Consider the following 22,451-nt stretch of genomic DNA (forward strand, 5'->3'; position numbering starts at 1 on the left):
TCGCTAACGTAAGAGCCCTAACACAAAGTGGTCAAGCGTACTAGACGCGGTAGACGCGAATTTGACGCGCTATTCACGTCCGGTGTGAACGCACAGTTACTCCAGTCTTCAGTGTCACATGATCCTTCACAAATCACTCTAATATGATGGTTTGATGCTCAAGAAACATGTATGATTATTATAAATGTTGAAAACAGTTTTGCTGCTTCATATTAAACCGTGATTTGTCTTTTTTTTATTCAGGATTCTTTGATGAATAGACATTTCAAAAGAACAGCATTTATTTGAAACATAAATGTTTTGTAAATTGTGATCAATTTAATACATTCAAGCTGAATAAAAACATTAATTTCTTACTGACCTCAAGTTTTTAAACAGTAGTGAATATATGTAATATTATTCTTTGCTTTACTTCTATTATATAGACAATATACATTATATTTTTACAGGACGGAACATTTTATTAATTACATAATTTTTTATGCTTTAGATTTACATTTTAATACTTTTATTACTTCAATCTGCTATATCTCAGTTGTATCTCGGCCAAATTTCAGCTAAAACTCTATTCATAACATTTTATGAATACTTTTATCACTTTAATCCGCTAAATCTCAGCTGTATCTTTGCAGTATCTCTGCTAAATCTCAGCCGTATCAGTTGTATAGTGTGGAATAAGTGTGTCGCGGTCTCTGATCTCTTCCTCTCAGGATGAGTGTCGGATCCCACGGCTCTCTGAAGGCTCGTATGCATAATGTAAAGCTCTGGTACAGTACAGAAGACAGATGAGTCTGGGCTCATACAGTGCAAATCTCCATTAAACAGCTTATGTAAGACTCGATGTGGAGGGAACACAAGCTGTCAGCCTGAAGAGATGAGGGAATGATGAATGAGGGGATACAGGTGTGTTTAGATGAGCGAATGAAGCTTGACATCTTCAAATAACAATCCTCAATAGGAAAGACACTCAGTAATGTACTTGTATGTGTTCTGCATTTCAGGGCTATAACGTGCGACAGTGACTTATTTTCCTCCTTTACACTTGTGAGCTTTCTCATCCTTTTGAATTTTTTTAGTTATTCAGCAATTTTCTACTGAATTCAGTGTCAAAAAGATTTGACAAAACCATAAAATACAGTTAACAGGGCATGAAATATTGATTATACACTCTCCAGCTTTTTCATTGGCATGAAAGGATTATGATATTAACACAGAGCTGAAGTGCTTCTACTGGACGAACATTCAAGTAAACAGCGGAAAGTACAGTAAAAACAGACTCGTGTAATGGACAGGAACGTGAACGATCTGTAATGTCTGGAACTGTTGTACTGGCGTTCGTTCCTTTACTTCAAAAAATTTATTTTTATTATCTAACATTAACAAAGAATAATAAATGCTGTAAAATATATTGCTTATTTGTTAGTTTATGTTACAAAACACTCATTTACTAATGTTAACAAATGAGACCTTTTATTTATTTATAGTTTATTTTTCTGACCCCATGGACAGATTTTTTCTGGATAAATTGAGAATCACGATTTTTTGGTTTCAAACAGAGATCATGATTCTCCCACTATTCTTCAGCAAGCGCTTACACAGACACACAACGCTCCCGTGTGCTGATCATTGTAGCCAATCAGAGGCATATCCAATGAGCTCGTAAACACAATGGCCAATCAGCTGTTGATCCACTCAACATCGCTCAAAACGTCACATTTTTTAAATTTGGTACCGAAGTCGGTACTTTTGACAACACTAGTGTATGAGCGAATGTGAGGTAATTTGTGTCTCTCTCTGTCTCTCTCTCAGAGGACCGGAAGCTGTTTGTGGGCATGTTGGGAAAACAGCAGAGCGAAGACGACGTCCGGCGTCTGTTTGAGTCGTTGGGGCAGATAGAGGAGTGCACCGTTCTACGGGGGCCTGATGGGGCCAGTAAGGGTCAGCACCCACACAACTCTCTGCCTCTTACTCTCTCATTCCTCCAGACGCTTCTTCACATGGAGCAAACACACAATACTGGCTCTTGAGGTCAAGAGGTTTACATATGAATCAGCCCTTTTTTTTGTTTGTCTTCTGTTGGTGGAGTGAACATTATTATTGTGATAATAGCCGCGTTTCCAGTATCGGGCCAGTGCGAGCCAGGGCTTTAAATGGGCGGGGCGGGGCTAATAGCCTCGGGCCTGGAGCATCGATCCCAAAAACACGCTGTTTCTCAACACAAGGCCTTGTTTACACTGTCAGTGAAATGTGACCCAATTCCCAATTTCTTTGCTCATATGTGACACAGATCGGATGTGTTCTATGACCGTGTAAACAGGAAAAAAACGCATGCATTCGGATATTTCGAGATCGCTTTCAGGCCTCATTCATATGTGGAAATAAATCAGATATAAATCAGATATGTGCCAATGCGACTGTCATGTAAACAGGCAGATCGGGTTTTCTGAGGCATTAGGCGACGTCTCCGCGGTTTAATGACGAGAGAAACCCCGACGTGCGTCTGCAAAGGGACGAAACGTCTGTCGGCGTAGGAGAGGAATGAGGACAAACGTTGACACAACATATCAAAGGTTGGCTTGCTCATCCTAATATTTACGACCCACTGCTCCTCGTTAAAGCCCATATTTAAACACAATATGCTCCCAACAGTCCTGAGATCTCTCTCACACACAGTAACTGAAGCGTATGTGCAATGATGCCACTTTTCGTCCTCCTCCGCCTCATAATCATGGTGATGTTTGGCGAACTTCACTTATATCGCAGAGCTAGCATCAAGCATATTTCGCGTTCGTCCATCTGTACAAGAGAAGTTAACCCTTTAAGTATGCGTGATGTTTCAGAGAGTGTAAACGCATGATTCGGATGTGGGTCACAGTTGGAAGAACGTGTAAACAGACGGTCAAAAAAATCAGATATAGGCAACAAATCAGAATTGGGCATCAAGACCTGCAGTGTAAACGAGGCCTAAAACACGCCTCTCTGAAACAACGTCACACAAACCCATCATTTCACCAACAAATGGAAGTTTTATCAGAAAACTAATCAGAAAGAAATCACTGGAAACAGCCAGATCCCCAAACTAACAGGATAAAAGCGGCCGTTTGCTGGCATTTTTGTTCTTTACTTAAAGATTTAAAACCCAAGCATTGATGATTCACCACAGGTTTACAATAAAAACTGATTCATTGATCATAATGAATCATTTTGTGTCAAGATCACACTGAAATAAAGTGGTATTTTATTAGTCAGAGAAACAGAGGAAGCTCTAAGAGTTGCTTTATTTTATGACACATGCGGATCTAAATATGAATATCAGACAGTCCGGTATAAAGAGACGAGACGTACTGACAAATAAAATAAATACACGATTGTGATAGCCTATATGATTTGTCTGATTTCTTCAAGCGGCCGTATTTACCGTGTTTACTATGGTAATGGTTAGCACACTTAAGCTTTGCATGGCATATACATATTTATGCCTTATATGGTGATCAGAATCCACATCGGATCTCAAACAGAAGTTATTTCAAACACTCGCTGCTGTCTGAAAGTGAGTGAACCCTGGCCGTTGGCCCCGAGGAAGCCCCGGGAGTGACTAGCACTAGCACTAGCATTAGCACGCCCGCTTTTGGCCCGACAGTGGAAACGTGGCTGTTGTTCAGAGTTTAGAGACAATTATAACCAAACCAGTAATGCAAAATTATATGGAATTACATCATAACTTTATTACAAAGAAATCCAACAGAAGAAAATAAATTACTATAATTCACTACTGTTCAAAAGTTTGGAATCCAGTAAGATTGTTTTTATTTTTTAAGATATTAATAGTTTTATTCAACACTTTTATTGATCAAAAGTGACAGTAAAGACATTTATAATGTTACAAAAGATTCGATTTCAAATAAATGCTGTTTTTTTTACTTTATATTCATCAAATAATCCTGAAAAATAAAATGTATCACAGTTTCCACTAAAATATGAACTGTTTTCAACATTGATAATAATCATAAATGTTTCTTAATCATCATATTAGAATGATTTGTGAAGGATCATGTGACACTGAAGACTGGAGTAATGATGCTGAAAATTCAGCTTTGATCACAGGAATAAATTTAAGTTGAACATATATTATATTATTGAATGTAATTGAACAAGATTATTGAATAAGTGGATTACATTTGCATGGTGTGTAATAATTAGCAACAGTTGAAGTAGTCGTCGTAAACACAACTCATATTTGTCTGTCTTTTAACTTTGAATATCTACAAACAAACCTTTAAATCTCTCTTATTAATTTCTCTATCTGTGCTTGTTTTGAAGTATCATAACACTATTTGTACTATTTTTGCATATATGGTGCACACATGTGAATACTATGGGTTTTCTGAGGGAATTCGTTGTTGAAACCCTTACTGAAGTTACTGAATTTTTCATGTTCAGAGTCACTGTTAGTTTGAGTGGCATGACCTGCCACCTTCTGACTCAGCCAATCACGTGAGTTTGGGGGCGGGGCTAACGGTTGATTGATGGATGGACTGTTTGAAACTTGCTTGGATACGGACATTATTTTCGCAGTTGTGTTCGGTGACACTAGACACAGCTTTAACATACAGAGACTTTAGTCGAGTGTTTGTGTGAATATCTAGATCTACACATGAGATTACTGGGTTTCTTTTTCTCATGAGAAACTTTAAAGGAGAAGTTCACTTTTAAAAAAACTTTTGCTGATAATTTACTCACCCCCATGTCATCCAAGATGTCCATGTCTTTCTTTCTTCAGTCGAAAAGAAATTAAGGTTTTTGATGAAAACATTCCAGGATTTTTTCACATATTATGGATTCCATTGGGACCCAAACGGTTCAAGGTCCAAATGACAGTTTCATTGCCGCTTCAAAGGGCTTTAAACGATACCAGACGATGAATAAGGGTCTTATCTAGCGAAACGATCGGTCATTTCAAAAATAAAATAAAAAGTTGACGTTTTATAAGCACAAATGTTCGGCTTGCTCTGTTCTGTGATGCGCGTTCGTGACGTCACGTAATACGCAATTACGTTGAAAAGGTCACGCTTGAAAAATTGAAGAAAATGTTCTTTTTGGCTTTTTAATATTAAAACACTCAGGATGCGCACACGAAATGGGCATTTTAAACGATAAACTGACACAAATACATTTGAAAATGTTTATATGGTCCTCCTTCCGCACATTTGTAAACACATCAAACTTGACCTTTTCAACGTAATTGCGTATTACGTGACGTCACGAACGCGCATCACAGAACAGAGCAAAGCGAACATTTGTGCTTATAAAACGTCAACTTTTTATTTTATTTTTGAAATGACCGATCGTTTCGCTAGATAAGACCCTTATTCATCGTCTGGTATCGTTTAAAGCCCTTTGAAGCGGCAATGAAACTGTCATTTGGACCTTGAACCGTTTGGGTCCCAATGGAATCCATAATATGTGGAAAAATCCTGGAATGTTTTCATCAAAAACCTTAATTTCTTTTCGACTGAAGAAAGAAAGACATGGACATCTTGGATGACATGGGGGTGAGTAAATTATCAGCAAAAGTTTTTTCAAAAGTGAACTTCTCCTTTAAGGACTCCATTTGCTCTCCGTTTAATCTCATTGCGGTCTGGGTGAAACATTTAAGATATAAAAAAGCTTATGATATTAGGACACGTTTACTCCTGTCTGGCTGTTAATGATGTTCCTCTCGTGTGTTTCACTTCTAGTTTGTGTGGATTTGTGTCCGGAATAATGGAGCTTTAGCAGCGCTAGGATCCCATGAATTCGTGTCCAAATGTTTCTCCTCGAATCAAAATCATTTTCCCTAACCATCAGATTTGAAATCCTCAAAGTGTGCTTGTGATGTCTAAAGCTGTTCTGGTCTTCTGAAGAGTGTTCGGTCTCATGAAAGCGTGTCATCGAGCCTCGTCTCTCTCTCCGGCATTAATGCATCTTGTTTGCGGGAAGTAAAAGTGTTTCTGTGTCTCTGGAGCGGATCGGGGTCACGCAGGTTTGATGGTTGCAGGGTTTGTTAGATGGATGTGTGTGTGCTCTGGTTACTCTCTGTGGAAAGGTTAAAGTGTTCAGAGGAACCAGCAGAATCCTCAGAATGAGATGCAGGAGATCGTATCACAGCGGCTCTTCTTCACACACCGGCCTCTCTGCTTTCTTTCTTCCCTTTGAGGAAGTTTGCATGGAATCCAGCAGCAAATGCATACGTGTGTGTGTGCGTGAGTGAGTGCGAGAGAGAGTGTGTGAGTGTGTGTATGGGTTCACTTAGTATTAATTCAACAGCAAATTTGGGCGCATTCTCACTTGCGAAAACTTTTAGTAAATTTTTTTGTAAAATGTAATAAATATTTAAAGAATATAATTAAATTGAATTTGTTATACATGCGTGTATGTATATATATATATATATATATATATATATATATATATATATATATATATATATATACAATGTATGCATTGTATATATATATATATATATATATATATATACAATGTATGCATTTAAAAATATAATAAATATTTTTTAAATATTTTACATTTAGTGTGTATATTGGCTTGACGTCACAAATAATATATTTTTATTCTTAAATTATTTTATTTTTTAAAGGTTATGTTAGTTATAGTTATTAATGTGAATGTGAAGGTTTTGAGTCCGTCTCGACTCTCGATGTTTATTACCGTAGTAAGGCTCTAACTCTCTGTCTGTAGGACGTCATGATGGGTAAATCTATATACATCCATATAATCCACTTATAATCTGTGTTTCTAAACTAAACCAGCAGAAATCAGGAAACTTCCAGTGGGATCAGCAAACCTGCTTCAGTTATCCCTCTCTCTCTCGTCTGACTCCAGTGCTCATTATAAACCAGCCTAGAGTGTTCATTTCTTTAAAATAAAAAGAATCTTACTGACCCCAAATTTGTACATTATTGAAACCTTATTGTATAGAGTTATTTTTCCTTTGGTTAAAATACTGCCATATTAGTTTATGAAATAAATGCAATAACCTGAGACAGCAGGAGTCTAATACTAGTGAATTATTCTCACCTTAAAATGACTAGTTAACTAACCTCTCTCTCTCTCTCTCTCTCTCTCTCTCTCTCTCTCTCTCTCTCTCTCTCTCTCTATCTCTATCTATCTATCTCTCTCTCCCTCCCCCTCTCCCTCTCTCTCTCTCTCCCTCTCTCTCTCCCTCTCTCTCTCTCTCCCCCTCTCTCTCTCTCTCTCTCTCTCTCTCTCTCTCTCTCTCTCTCTCTCTCCCTCTCCACAGGCTGTGCTTTTGTAAAGTTTTCCAGTCATGCTGAAGCCCAGGCTGCTATTAACAGTCTCCATGGTGGACAAACGATGCCTGTGAGTCTCTCTCTCACACACACACACACTCTCTCACACACACACACACACACACACACACACACACACACACACACACTCAGACTCGTGTCATCTCGTTCTGTCACATACGGACCCACATTACAGGTGCATTCACCTAAAAAGGATTTATCTCTGATTAACCGTCCAAATAGTACCTTAAACTGCAGTCTTGAGCACAGTCTCCACATCAGTGCTCGTCTACATCTGCGTGTAAACTCGTCTCAGACAGTGACGTGGACGAGACGAGAGCGTTTAAAGAGCCTCGGTCGGGTAGTAGTTGAATCAGTGGAATGTGTTTATTTTTGTTGAGAGAAAGAGAGAGAAAAAAAATGACATCTGGCAATATTTAAAAGGAAACTGTATTGTGCATTTATTATACGCTTGAGAAACGTGAAAATATCTTTCATTTGATCCTGCACCTGTTGGAGAGCATTTGGATATGCATATTTTTTCATCTTAATCGACTTAATTGTGCATCCATACAGTTAATTAAGGCCGTTCACACCAAGAACAATAACTATAATGATAACCATATCACGATATCATTTGGTTTATTCTATGTGCGTTGCAGTTTTGTCGTCTGTCTCTTTAAATGCTCGAGCTCTTGAAAGCAGGGAGGATTCTGATTGGCTGTCAATGTTTTTATCATTCATCAGCTGGAAAATAAATCCTTCTGGAAGTGGAATCGATGACAGTTTGTCTGTGTCGTTATCATTAGTTGTGGTGCTCATATACATTCATATATGAGATTCACCATCTTACATCAACAAAAAATTTGAATATTGCATGAAACATTTGCGAATAAATCAGTGTTTCCATCCCATGTGTTGGCGCAAATTATTAGTGATAAATCAGTGATTTTTCATCATTATTATCAGTGATTTTTTCCCTCCATCATAAACGAGTGTGTCTCAGAGCATCAGACGAAACACAATAAACGCTGCCAAAAATTGTTCTATCCTAACAAATGTATTCAGCTTGCATATGATTTATACATCTCAATTAAAATAAATGTACCCTTGTGACTGGTTTTGTGCTCCAGGGTCACAAATGTTCACTTTAAAACACTGTACCACAAGTGATTTAACTGGGTAAACTCGATGAACCTAGCTAATGAATCAGGCTAGCTGATGTGAATTAAATGTAGCTTTGCACTGTGGTCTTGAAGCGCTGCGGCTCAGACATGCAGACTCTGTAAAAAGCTGAGAATTTCACTTGTCTTCGAGAAGGTGTTGATCTCAGGTGTTGAGCTGATTCTGCTGAAACACACTGCAGCTCGATCTCTGTGTGTGTGTTTGCTGAGCATGTAAATATTCACTTCATCACGCCTGAGAAAAGTAGTTTGTATTAGATAGTTTGGTATTTCGATGGCCCACTTTAGACATCCCGGGCCCTATTTTAATGATCTGAAACGCAAGTATCAAACGAGAAACGCAAGTAACTTTGTGGGCGGATCTCGGGCTCTGTTGCTATTATACCGGTGGGATAAATGACTCTTGCGCCCGACACAAATCTAAAATGTGTTGGTTAGGGGTGTGAACCGACACTGGTCTCACGGTTCGGTTCGATTATGATTATTGATTATTATGTCATCGATCCGGTTCAATTCGATATCACGATGCACCGCATCCTCAATTTTAAATTTTACTTCAAAAGTGATGTGTGCGCGCATGTGCTCGCCTGTTCGGGAAGTTGCAGTGACAGAAACAGTGACATTCCAGTTTAAGTTTCAAGGGATTAAAGCTTGTTTATGACACTAAGAAAAGGAAAATCTGTCAAATAAATTTTGTTTTAAAGAAATGTTCATTTAAAAGCAGCGCTCATTAAAGATGCGCGCATCAACCGTCGCCGAGTCCGCTGTTGAAAGTGATGATCATCCATTTATAATCACGCGTAACAACACAGAATAATTGTAATTTGACCATCGGGTGCGGATACTTAAATCAGAGAAAGTTATTGGGGCGGGTGGGTGATTTGTTTTTGGCTGCGGATTCGGGTTACGGAGCTCATCCACTTACTCTAAAGCAGTCAGACTCTGCCGGGCGATAACAGCTCGGGGTGAAAACGGCTAACGTGGTTTATCAAGTTAGTGGTATTACCTCCTGCATATTCTATTTGTGCGTGACATGAGCGTACACAGCGCGTGTCTTCTGCAGGTCGTGCTTACCACGTTGTTCATAAAAGCCGAAATGTGCCCAGATGTTGGCTTTTAAAGTAGTTGGAGCATTTTTAATTTTCTCTCACTCGCGTCTCGCCTCCCTCTGCCATTGTATGCTACCGCAACAAAGCACGTACGCGACAAATTACGTAAGAAAAGCGTCAGTACATTATAACCGGTTATGGTCTGTTACTGAACCGATACCGAATCGTCCTCGTCTGCATCGCGATGCATCGTAGAAACGATTAATTTTGACACCCCTAGTGTTGGTCTGAAGTCGCTTCATTACTCATAGGTGTGGTTTGGGTGTAACGTGAAATAAACCAATCAGAGCATCATCTCACATTCCCTTTAAGAGCAGGCGCGCTTGTTCCATGGCGGTTTGCTATTATAACGGCGGATTTGCCAGACGCACGCCAGGAGCGGTTCACAGCCGAGGAGACCGACGTTCTCGTCAGGGCCGTAAAACACAGAGAAGTGACATTGGGGATGGAGAAACACACCCAAATTAGCTTCGGTTAAACAGGCGTATGATAATTTGGGTAAATGTGTAAGCTAGATTTATGCATATTTTTCACATCTTCATGGACACCACAATGATTTCCCTCATGTGGTAATATTTTTCCTTGTAATAATGTATGGTTTTCCAAAAATGTGAACTGCTGCGTCTGTGTGTAGATGAGAGAAGCAAAGTGTGTGTGCGTTGTGCACACGCTACATTATGGCCAAGCATGCGCCCTTAAAATAGCATCTGAACGCGCCTCTGACTTTAGACTAGGTTTCTCCTGGTCAGTGGCGGAATTGTTTTCTGAAACTGCAAAATAGCACCAGGGAACGTTTGCGCCGGAACACGCCTCCTCTTTTCACTGAACCGCCCCCGGGAGAACAAGTTCATTCCCTAATTTACCGACGTGCGTCTGTGGAGGGAAGAGTCTGCATGCGTCGGGTGCAAAATAGGAATGATACAAAGTCAATTGCGCTGGGTGCAAGATAGGGCCCTCCAACTACAAGTAACTATATATTACTTCTATTGGTCGATTAAATACTCTATACTCTATTAAATAATCGACTGTCTGCTTCAATACTCTTTATTTTGATGCTCTTCAACAGATATTCTACTGACTATTAGTAACTTTGCATCTACACGTCAACTTATTCTACTAACCCGAACTCTACTAATACTCTAATGAGTATTACCTGTAGCTCAGTGGTAAGAGCATTGCGTTAACAACGCAAGGTTGTGGGTTCGATCTCAGGGGATTGCACATACCTTGTATGTATAAATGTATAGGATAACACAATGTAAGTCGCTTTGGATAAAAGCGTCTGCCAAATGCATAAATGTAAAATGTAAATGTAAATGAGAGTTAGCTGACATGTAGTTGCAAAGTTACTTGTAGTCAGTAGAATATCTGTTGAGGAGCATCAAAATAAAGAGTATTGAAGCAGACAGTCGATTATTTAATAGAGTATAGAGTATTTAATCGACTAATACTCTAATGACGTAGTCACACAGTTACTTGTAGTTGGAATGTCTAAAGTGGACCATCGAAATAAACTGATATTTTCTGTTTATGAAACTTGTCGAGACCATGTGCACATTGCATTTCACCTCAAACAATAAGATAATATATTTTGCATTATTTTCATGACAATAAAACAAATTCCTTCAATGTCTCATCATTGTAATCTGATAAAAGCAAACAATAATATATATTATAACTGTAGGGTTTATACGTTTTTGTACTGCTTTTAAGTTATGCCATTGTAATAGTATTATAATATGTTTTATATACATTTTGTATATAAATGTATTTATTTTACTTCAATACTGTATAAAGTATGGCATACTACATTGAAAAAAATGTATGTATATACAATTTTCTCTCAGAAATTGCTAGTAAATTTCACAAATAATTGTAATTAAATGGCGAGTAACACATTTAATTAAACATGAAATTACAAATAGTGAAGTAGAACAAAAACAAATAGTATTTTCTTGTAAAACACACTAATCTTTTTGTTTCGGTGAAGTAATGAATCTCTATTGAGAATAATGAGAATCACAACAAAAGCAACTGGAAAGTAAAATATATAGACATATTACAGTTATGAGAATTTATTATAGATTTAATTTATAGATTTGATATGAAAATAATACAAAAAAATCACAATGGTCTTTTATTTATGCGAAACATAATTCCTTTAGATTATTGTATGAAGTGTCATCTGGACACGACACACAAAAGGCAGGTTTTTTTCTCGAAGAACTTGAATATCTTGTAAAGGTCAATAATTTTTTTTCTCCTTCTGGTAAAATCTGAATGTGTTTCTGTCACTTTTTGTCAGTTCCATTCTGTCCAATTCTGCAATTATATTTTCAGTTATTGTTTTTTATTTCTTTTCTATGCAAATCTCTGCGGCCCGTGTGAAATTGAATCCAGATGCTCTTCTGAAGTCAAACGTTCTCCTCAAATGAGATTAGTTTTCTGAACCCGTGACGAATGCCTCAGAGATGACAGCTTATCAAATTCAGAAAATTCATTTCATACCAGATACAGCAGCGCTTGCTTCCGCCCATCATTATTGTGTTTGTTTGTGGGAATGTGGCTTTCAGTCGGAAGAAAACGTCCTTTTCTCAAGGAATGACAGAAACTCCTGCTGTCATCTGGACACAACAGGCCGGAAACTTCAGGATGGGAAACGAGCTTCTTAAGACAGATTCTATGACTTCATTTTTTTACTAATATCATTATTCTTTCTCAGCATTGCGAGTTTATATCACAACTGGGATTGCAGTACTGACTTTATTTCTCAACAAAAAAAAAGTTTTTTTTCTAACCCTAACCCTAAAGTCAGAATTGCACAAAATAGTCAGAATTGTGAGATCTAAACTCTGAATTGTGAGATCTAAACTCTGAATTGTGAGAAATAAAGTCCAAATTATGAAATATAACCTCGTAATTGTAAGAAAAAAGTCTGAGAATACTGAGGCCCCTGATGCCCCTGACACAGATACCCCTGACACTGAGGCCCCTGATACTGAGGCCCCTGATACCCCTGACGCTGAGGCTCCTGATACCCCTGACACTGATACCCTTGACACTGATACCCTTGACACTGAGGCCCCTGATACCCCTTACACTGAGGACCCTGATACCCCTTACACTGAGGCCCCGATACCCCTGACACTGAGGCCGCTGATACCCCTGATACTGAGGCCCCTGATACCCCTGACACTGAGGCCCCGATACCCCTGACACTGAGGCTCCTGACACTGAGGCTCCTGACACTGAGGCCGCTGATACCCCTGACACTGAGGCCCCTGATACCCCTGACACTGAGGCCCCGATACCCCTGACACTGAGGCTCCTGACACTGAGGCCCCTGATACCCCTGACACTGAGGCCCCTGATACCCCTGACACTGAGGCCCCTGATAACCCTGACACTGAGGCCCCTGATACCCCTGACACTGAGGCTCCTGATACTGAGGCTCCTGACACTGAGGCCGCTGATACCCCTGACACTGAGGCCCCTGATACCCCTGACACTGAGGCCCCGATACCCCTGACACTGAGGCTCCTGACACTGAGGCCGCTGATACCCCTGACACTGAGGCCCCTGATACCCCTGACACTGAGGCCCCTGATAACCCTGACACTGAGGCCCCTGATACCCCTGACACTGAGGCTCCTGATACTGAGGCTCCTGACACTGAGGCCGCTGATACCCCTGACACTGAGGCCCCTGATACCCCTGACACTGAGGCCCCTGATACCCCTGACACTGAGGCCGCTGATACCCCTGACACTGAGGCCGCTGATACCCCTGACACTGAGGCCCCTGATACCCCTGACACTGAGGCCCCTGATACCCCTGACACTGAGGCCCCTGATACCCCTGACACTGAGGCTCCTGACACTGAGGCCGCTGATACCCCTGACACTGAGGCCCCTGATACCCCTGACACTGAGGCCCCTGATACCCCTGACACTGAGGCCCCTGATAACCCTGACACTGAGGCCCCTGATACCCCTGACACTGAGGCTCCTGATACTGAGGCTCCTGACACTGAGGCCGCTGATACCCCTGACACTGAGGCCCCTGATACCCCTGACACTGAGGCCCCGATACCCCTGACACTGAGGCTCCTGACACTGAGGCCGCTGATACCCCTGACACTGAGGCCCCTGATACCCCTGACACTGAGGCCCCTGATAACCCTGACACTGAGGCCCCTGATACCCCTGACACTGAGGCTCCTGATACTGAGGCTCCTGACACTGAGGCCGCTGATACCCCTGACACTGAGGCCCCTGATACCCCTGACACTGAGGCCCCTGATACCCCTGACACTGAGGCCGCTGATACCCCTGACACTGAGGCCCCTGATCCCCCTGACACTGAGGCCCCGATACCCCTGACACTGAGGCCCCTGATACCCCTGACACTGAGGCCCCGATACCCCTGACACTGAGGCCCCTGATACCCCTGACACTGAGGCCCCGATACCCCTGACACTGAGGCCGCTGATACCCCTGATACTGAGGCCCCTGATACCCCTGACACTGAGGCCCCGATACCCCTGACACTGAGGCTCCTGACACTGAGGCCGCTGATACCCCTGACACTGAGGCCCCTGATACCCCTGACACTGAGGCCCCTGATACCCCTGACACTGAGGCCCCTGATAACCCTGACACTGAGGCCCCTGATACCCCTGACACTGAGGCTCCTGATACTGAGGCTCCTGACACTGAGGCCGCTGATACCCCTGACACTGAGGCCCCTGATACCCCTGACACTGAGGCCCCTGATACCCCTGACACTGAGGCCGCTGATACCCCTGACACTGAGGCCGCTGATACCCCTGACACTGAGGCCCCTGATACCCCTGACACTGAGGCCCCTGATACCCCTGACACTGAGGCCCCTGATACCCCTGACACTGAGGCCCCGATACCCCTGACACTGAGGCCCCTGATACCCCTGACACTGAGGCCCCGATACCCCTGACACTGAGGCCCCTGATACCCCTGACACTGAGGCCCCGATACCCCTGACACTGAGGCCCCGATACCCCTGACACTGAGGCCCCTGATACCCCTGACACTGAGGCCCCGATACCCCTGACACTGAGGCCGCTGATACCCCTGATACTGAGGCCCCTGATACCCCTGACACTGAGGCTCCTGACACTGAGGCCGCTGATACCCCTGACACTGAGGCCCCTGATACCCCTGACACTGAGGCCCCTGATACCCCTGACACTGAGGCCCCTGATAACCCTGACACTGAGGCCCCTGATACCCCTGACACTGAGGCTCCTGATACTGAGGCTCCTGACACTGAGGCCGCTGATACCCCTGACACTGAGGCCCCTGATACCCCTGACACTGAGGCCCCGATACCCCTGACACTGAGGCTCCTGACACTGAGGCCGCTGATACCCCTGACACTGAGGCCCCTGATACCCCTGACACTGAGGCCCCTGATAACCCTGACACTGAGGCCCCTGATACCCCTGACACTGAGGCTCCTGATACTGAGGCTCCTGACACTGAGGCCGCTGATACCCCTGACACTGAGGCCCCTGATACCCCTGACACTGAGGCCCCTGATACCCCTGACACTGAGGCCGCTGATACCCCTGACACTGAGGCCGCTGATACCCCTGACACTGAGGCCCCTGATACCCCTGACACTGAGGCCCCTGATACCCCTGACACTGAGGCCCCGATACCCCTGACACTGAGGCCCCTGATACCCCTGACACTGAGGCCCCGATACCCCTGACACTGAGGCCCCTGATACCCCTGACACTGAGGCCCCGATACCCCTGACACTGAGGCCCCTGATACCCCTGACACTGAGGCCCCGATACCCCTGACACTGAGGCCGCTGATACCCCTGATACTGAGGCCCCTGATACCCCTGACACTGAGGCCCCTGATACCCCTGACACTGAGGCCCCGATACCCCTGACACTGAGGCTCCTGACACTGAGGCCGCTGATACCCCTGACACTGAGGCCCCTGATACCCCTGACACTGAGGCCCCTGATACCCCTGACACTGAGGCCGCTGATACCCCTGACACTGAGGCCCCTGATACCCCTGACACTGAGGCCCCGATACCCCTGACACTGAGGCTCCTGACACTGAGGCCGCTGATACCCCTGACACTGAGACCCCTGATACCCCTGACACTGAGGCTCCTGATACTGAGGCTCCTGACACTGAGGCCGCTGATACCCCTGACACTGAGGCTCCTGATACTGAGGCCCCTAACACTGAGGCCGCTGATACCCCTGACACTGAGGCCCCTGACAGCTGTAATGAGGGCCCGTCTGCAGTCCTCACTTCACTTTAATGTGTTCTGCAGGGACGAGACCCTCACAGATCTCCTCCATCACATCATGTGTCTTCATGACAGCCGTAGAGCCCAATTAAATAAATCAATGTCTCACGCAGCGGCCGCTGAGATTTAATTGCTCACAACTACGTCACACAGAGAGATCGGATCTGAACGGTGTCTGTGAGTGCATGTCCATTCTGCTTTTTCTCCATGTTCATCTTTCTTCAATGTGTAATGTTGCTGTTTGAGAATGAAGAAGCTCTGTAAAGCTCCAGTTCTTCTCTATATCAGTGTCAGTGTTTCTGAACTCCCTGAAACGCCTCCATTGTAGTCTTGAGTTTCTTCCGGGAACGAACACGTCACAGTATTCCTCATTATAATAATTCATACGCAGAATAAAGGGGCGGGGCCTGGTTGAGCTAGTTAGTAGTGTGTTAAACTGGCGGTTATGGAAAGGGGCGGGACATTTCCCAAACACACTCGAAGCGCACAACCAATCACAAAACACTGATCCAGCCGACCAATCAGAGCACAGTGTGCTTTTCAGAAGGAGGGGCTTCATAGAGACCGGAAGTAAACAGAGCGTTACTGACAGACTGGGAAGAGAGGAGCCGCAACAATGGAGAATATGAGGAAAATAATCAACATTCAAGCAGGAAAACCTGTTCTAGTAGAGCCTGAGAACAACATCAAGAATATAAAAGGGCATATAGGGCCTCTTTCAGGAATATGCATTGAATTATATATGTGTGTGTGTGTGTGTGTGTGTGTGTGTGTGTGTGTGTGTGTGTGTGTGTGTGTGTGTGTGTTCAGGGCGCGTCCTCCAGTCTGGTGGTGAAGTTTGCAGACACTGATAAGGAACGAACCCTGCGCAGGATGCATCAGATGGCGGGTCAGCTCGGCATCTTCAGTCCCATGACCATCCAGTTTGGAGCATACGGAGCGTACACACACGCTGTGAGTCTCACACACACAGATTACCAGCAATTTCTATGGCAGAAACAAGTTTCCAAGTGCTGGGTAAATATAGGATAGAACACATGTTGGGTTAATTTTACCCAGCAAATTGGGTTGTTTATTTAACCCAGCATATACTGGGTTGATTCATTTTTACTATAGTACTAGCTTCTTCTTTTTCTCTCTCTTTTTTTTTTTTACTTCATACATGAATTAATGTTTACGGATTAACTTAAATCCTCTAAACTTTTAAAGAAAATACTCCACATAACCACTGTTTTGCATGATAATTCCTTTATTTTTTATCATATTTTATATAGTTTTGAATACATATTGCATACATTTAAGCTCATTTAACAAATATTAGAAGTAAAAATTTAAACATTAAGTAATTCAAGTGTAATGGACCAGTCTCTTGTCCCGTTTCCACCGTGACGGCGCTGGATCTCGTGCTGGAGATTGTGTCGTATTCAGCAGAGGAGCTTATAACTTCAGACCGCCAACCTGTGTTTCACTCGTAGACGAAATATGCTGTGACTCCATAACCTGTCCATAAACAATCAGTGTACAGCTCTCAGAACATATTTTAACTTTCTAAGCATTTATATTCTGTATCTTTTTTTAAATAAAATCATCAAATGTTATGCAAGGCATCAGCCGTTTCCATCGTTTAGGGGACTCACTTCGTGCCCCTGTTTGTTGCTTTGCATAAAATGAAACGATATATGGCACAATAATGAATTTATAGATCAAATAAAATGTACACAAACCTGTATTTTACCGAAGACATGCACCAATTTGACGGAGCTGCACTGCCCTGGGTTGTTACGCCTGACCCAGGAGCTGGGTAACACAAAAACTACCCAAACACTGGGTTGTTACGCCTGACCCAGGAGATGGGTAACACAAAAACTACCCAAACACTGGGTTGTTACGCCTGACCCAGGAGCTGGGTAACACAAAAACTACCCAAACACTGGGTTGTTGCGTCTGACCAAGGAACTGGGTAACACAAAAACTACCCAAACACTGAAAAAAGAACCCCAAAAAATTTAACCAAAAGGCTCAACCCAGGATTTGGTCAGAAAACATAACCCAAGATTTTTCGAGTGCTAGATATTTGTAGTGTAAATCTGTGTTGTGTCTGTGTGTGCAGCAGGTCATGCAGCAGCAGGCGGCGCTCATGGCAGCGTCTCAGGGCTCGTATCTGAACCCCATGACTGCCCTCGCCGCCGCTCAGATGCAGCAAATGGCAGCTTTCAACGTCAACGGCCTCGTGGCTGCGCCGATGACACCGTCTTCAGGTACCAAACACACACACACACGCACAAATAAAGCTTTAATTACAGTAGGCAGCAGGATCAATCGCTCCGCTCTCGCAGGAAACGGGTTTCATCAGTTTGGTTCTCGAGAGCAACAAGTGTTCGTCTCAGCCGTTAATCTCACTGTTGTTTGTCACACAAGGGTTTTTTGTTTTCATCTTTTTCAACTTCTTTCTATTGCATTCACGTATCCACACAGAAGCTCTTACAAAACACACAAACATTAAATGTATCATTGATAAAGATCATTCCATAATGCATTGAAAATTGGCTCAGTGAACAAAAAATTATATTTCATCCCATATTGAAAAATCTTGATCAATCTTATTATACCAAATATATTGTTTGTACTGTGTTCTATGGAGGTCGGTAATATTTCTTTAAAGATTTTTTTTTTTAATTACTTTTGCATTTTTAAAAAACATTTTTAATGTATTTTCCACAATTTTGCATTTTCTCTCAAACATGCTTTTTGATCTCATCCTGCATTTTTATTAGATTTTCTAATATCTTTATGTAAGGGGGTAATGTACATCCAGCTGGAGGTTTTCTCAAAGTAACCCTGACAGGACAATGAGGGGTTGATCAGCCTGAAGGGGGTTATTCTGAGAGAACCACCGGCTGGATGTACATTATCCCGCTTATCACACTCCTACTTGCCATATAAGTAAATAATAAGACACGAAATATTGATCTGAGTTTAAATATTTTATTAGGTCTTTAAACACAAAGCTTCCGCGGTGAGAGCAGTTTCAGCCGCAAGATCAAACTAGACGGACATTTAAGAGATACGGTATACAGTCATAACACTTATTACACAGCATTTCACCACATAAGTAATTATGGGCATAAGAGATATTGATTTCGGATTAAACTGTTTTAAAATCGTACCTGTTTGTGTCTCATAATCCAACAAAACAATAGTCTCAAAATGGCCGCAGCGTTTGTATGAAACAAGAGAGAGCGAGTCCACGATACTGGATGGCATAATTAAATAACTACACAAAATATTGATTCGACTGAGTTTTAATATTTTATCAGCTCACCAAATGCATAACTTCCACGAAGAATAACCGTTCCTAGCAGATGAGCCTGTGTTTTGGATGAGCCTGTGTTTCTGTTCTCAGAGGCTGTTATCTGGGAATAACTTACCGTTGGATGACGCTATTGACCAATCAGAATCAAGTATTCCACAGAGCCGTGTAATAATGTTATTTAAAGTGTTTTTAATGCACTAATTTGTGTAACTCACTGAATTTGACAAGGACGCCGAACAGGAAGTGACGTCATGTTGACATATTCACAGGAAACACGTCATTGCCGTTGATTTTATTTTAAAGAAGTTAATACTTTTTCCCATCATGGATGCATTAAATTGATGTAAGGATGCATTAAAGACATTTAGAATGTTACAAAAGATTCTGTTTCAAATAAATGCCGTTCTTTTGAACTTTCTATTTATCAAAGAATCCTGAAAAATCACAGTTTCCTCTAAAATATGAAGCAGCACGACTGTTTTCAACACTGATAATTCATACAATTCATCATATTAGAGTGATTTCTGAAGGATCATGTGAGTAATGATGCTGAAAATTCAGCTTTGATCACAGGAATAAATTACACTTTAAAGGTATAGCGGAGGATCTTTCCAAATTTTAGATAAGACCCGCCCTCTCCACTTTTTGAAAAGTTTGATTGATTCACCAGAATGATTGACAATTAGGAGGACCAATAGTTTAGACTACCCACCAGGAAGTAAAACATCCTCCGCTATACCTTTAATATATATTCGCATAGACAACAGCTGATTTACATTCTAATAATATTTTGTGATTTTTACTGTATTTTTTATTAAATAAAGTCAGGTTTGATCACAGGAATAAATTACACTTTACTATATATTCACATAGAAAACAGTAATTTTAAATTGTACAAATATCACAAATTTTTTCTCTCTTTTTGATCAAATAAATGCAGCCCAGAAGACACTTCTGTTTTTAAAACAAAAACAAAACAAAAATTGCACCAAGCCAAAACTTCTGACCAATAGTAATGCGGTTCCGTCTTATTAGGATGCTGTCTCTGTAGTCCGTCAGTGGGTGTTGAAACAGAGTGAGCGTGTCTTCTGTAAATCACAGTCACTCAGTAAAACACCAGGTGTGATGGGAAATGATCCGTCTCAGTTTGAGGATGAACCCGGGAACACGGCCAATCTGATGCCTTTGACCAGAGAGTCCTTGACTGAAGAATACAGAAGTGAAGATTTGTGACGGATAATCCCAGACCCCCGTTTGACCCCCGTCTCTCTCTCTCACACACACACTCACACACACTCCTGATGTGTCTTTGACCGTCCAGCTACAAAAGCCCGCTGACACCTCAGACGAAGGGTCACGAGGAATTAATTAAAGCGCTTCCTCTCCCTCTCGTCTGTCAGTTTTCCCGCTTTGATAATCCGTGATGTGGACACACACTCTTGTTACCCGTCAGCTTTAATCTGCCACGACTGAAATGCCCTTGGAGAAAAGCCGAAAGAAGTTGAACGATCAGTGTCAGGAGGGCAGCGAAGAGACTCGTCTGTGACCGGAGACAAACACTTATTAATGCTTTGACTCGACCTCCTGCATCCAGTCAAACATTCATTTCTACAGCGCTTTATAACTTCATGAGACAAACTCGGCTGTACAGCGGACAATAGTGTGATTATTCAGCTCAAGTTTTGTTCTCATCTGATCGTGTCAGTGCAGTCAAAGTGTGAATATTCAGTGTTGTCATGAGATGATGTTCAGAAACCCGACCAAACCATCTAGAGTACGATAAACTACGAGCCTGCACTGCTTTATAGCTGATTTGTCTTTATTAATTTAATTGATGAATTTTGCAATATAGACACAATTATTGAACTAAACTGAATCAACATTGAACTGACTCTGTTGAATAAGATGCTATTGTCTTCTGTAGAGCTGAATTGAACATTTATAGTTAACACTTTATTTTATTGTCCTTGTTAGACCAAAACCCTATAGAAAGTAACCTGTAGTTAATTAATATTACTCAGAACTTAAATGTACTCTATATAAGGACACCTTAAAATAAAGTGTAACCCTTTTGTACATTATAGCTGAATTTGATGAGCTTTACACAGTTATTGAACTGAATTGAGCAGAATAATGACACTATTGTATTTTTTAGAGCTGCTTTACAGCTGAAATTGAATTCTGTTTGCATTATTGATCATTAGTATCATTGTAAAGCTGCTTTCACTGCAATTTAAATTATTATTATTTTTAAATCAGAGTTTATGCTTAAAACAAGAACAAATATCTGCCAACTTTGAATTAAGCTGATTGTTCTGACCACTGGCACATATTTTTAAGCATAAACTCACTCAATTTTGATGACTTTTTCAGTAAACAATACTTAATTTGTTTTTCAAGTAAATGTGTTTTGATTTAAGAATGTTTAGATATTTGAGAAGAACATTATTTTTGTGGTATTGAAACGCTATATAAATGAAGGTGACTTGTACTGTGCCAATCAAAGGTTTGTTAAGAGTGTGTGTGTGTGTGTGTGTGTGTGTGTGTGTGTGTGTGTGTGTGTGTGTGTGTGTGTGTGTGGTGCGTGTTCTTAGGCACCAGCACACCACCAGGCATCAGTGCCGGCGCGGTGCCCAGCATGGCAGCTTCCATCGGGGTCAATGGCTTCAGCGCCCTCCCTCACCAAACCAACGGACAGCCCTCCTCCGAAACCATCTACACCAACGGCATCCATCCGTACCCAGGTAACACCGCACACTCGTACCCAGGTAACACCACACACTCGTACCCAGGTAACACCGCACACTCGTACCCAGGTAACAACGCACACTCGTACCCAGGTAACACCACACACTCGTACCCAGGTAACAACACACACACATACCCAGGTAACAACACACACTCGTACCCAGGTAACAACACACACTCGTACCCAGGTAACACCACACACTCGTACCCAGGTAACACCGCACACACGTAGCCAGGTAACACCGCACACTCGTACCCAGGTAACAACACACACTCGTACCCAGATAACAACACACACTCATACCCAGGTAACAACACACACACACACACACACACACACACATACCCAGGTAACACCACACACACATGCCCAGGTAAAACCGCACACTCGTACCCAGGTAACAACACACACTCGTACCCAGGTAACAACACACACATACCCAGGTAACAACACACACTCGTACCCAGGTAA

General features: G+C 42.2%; 2 protein-coding genes across 2 annotated transcripts in view; one reads left to right on the top strand and one right to left on the bottom strand.

The window, feature by feature from the left end:
• The window catches only part of LOC309507925 (uncharacterized protein), a 267,629-nt gene that overhangs the window by 96,958 nt on the left and 148,220 nt on the right, over positions 1-22,451 (bottom strand). The gene's annotated exons all lie outside the window — the stretch shown is intronic.
• celf6 (CUGBP Elav-like family member 6) overlaps positions 1-22,451 on the top strand; it is an 88,200-nt gene that overhangs the window by 35,828 nt on the left and 29,921 nt on the right. The window contains 6 exon segments of the mRNA XM_082182424.1: positions 1,760-1,792; positions 1,794-1,938; positions 7,298-7,377; positions 16,729-16,872; positions 18,032-18,176; positions 21,826-21,975. Coding sequence (XP_082038550.1) covers positions 1,760-1,792; positions 1,794-1,938; positions 7,298-7,377; positions 16,729-16,872; positions 18,032-18,176; positions 21,826-21,975 — 697 coding nt within the window.

This window comes from Leuciscus leuciscus (genome assembly GCF_965113295.1).
Source record: "Leuciscus leuciscus genome assembly, chromosome: 10".
NCBI lineage: Eukaryota > Metazoa > Chordata > Actinopteri > Cypriniformes > Leuciscidae > Leuciscus > Leuciscus leuciscus.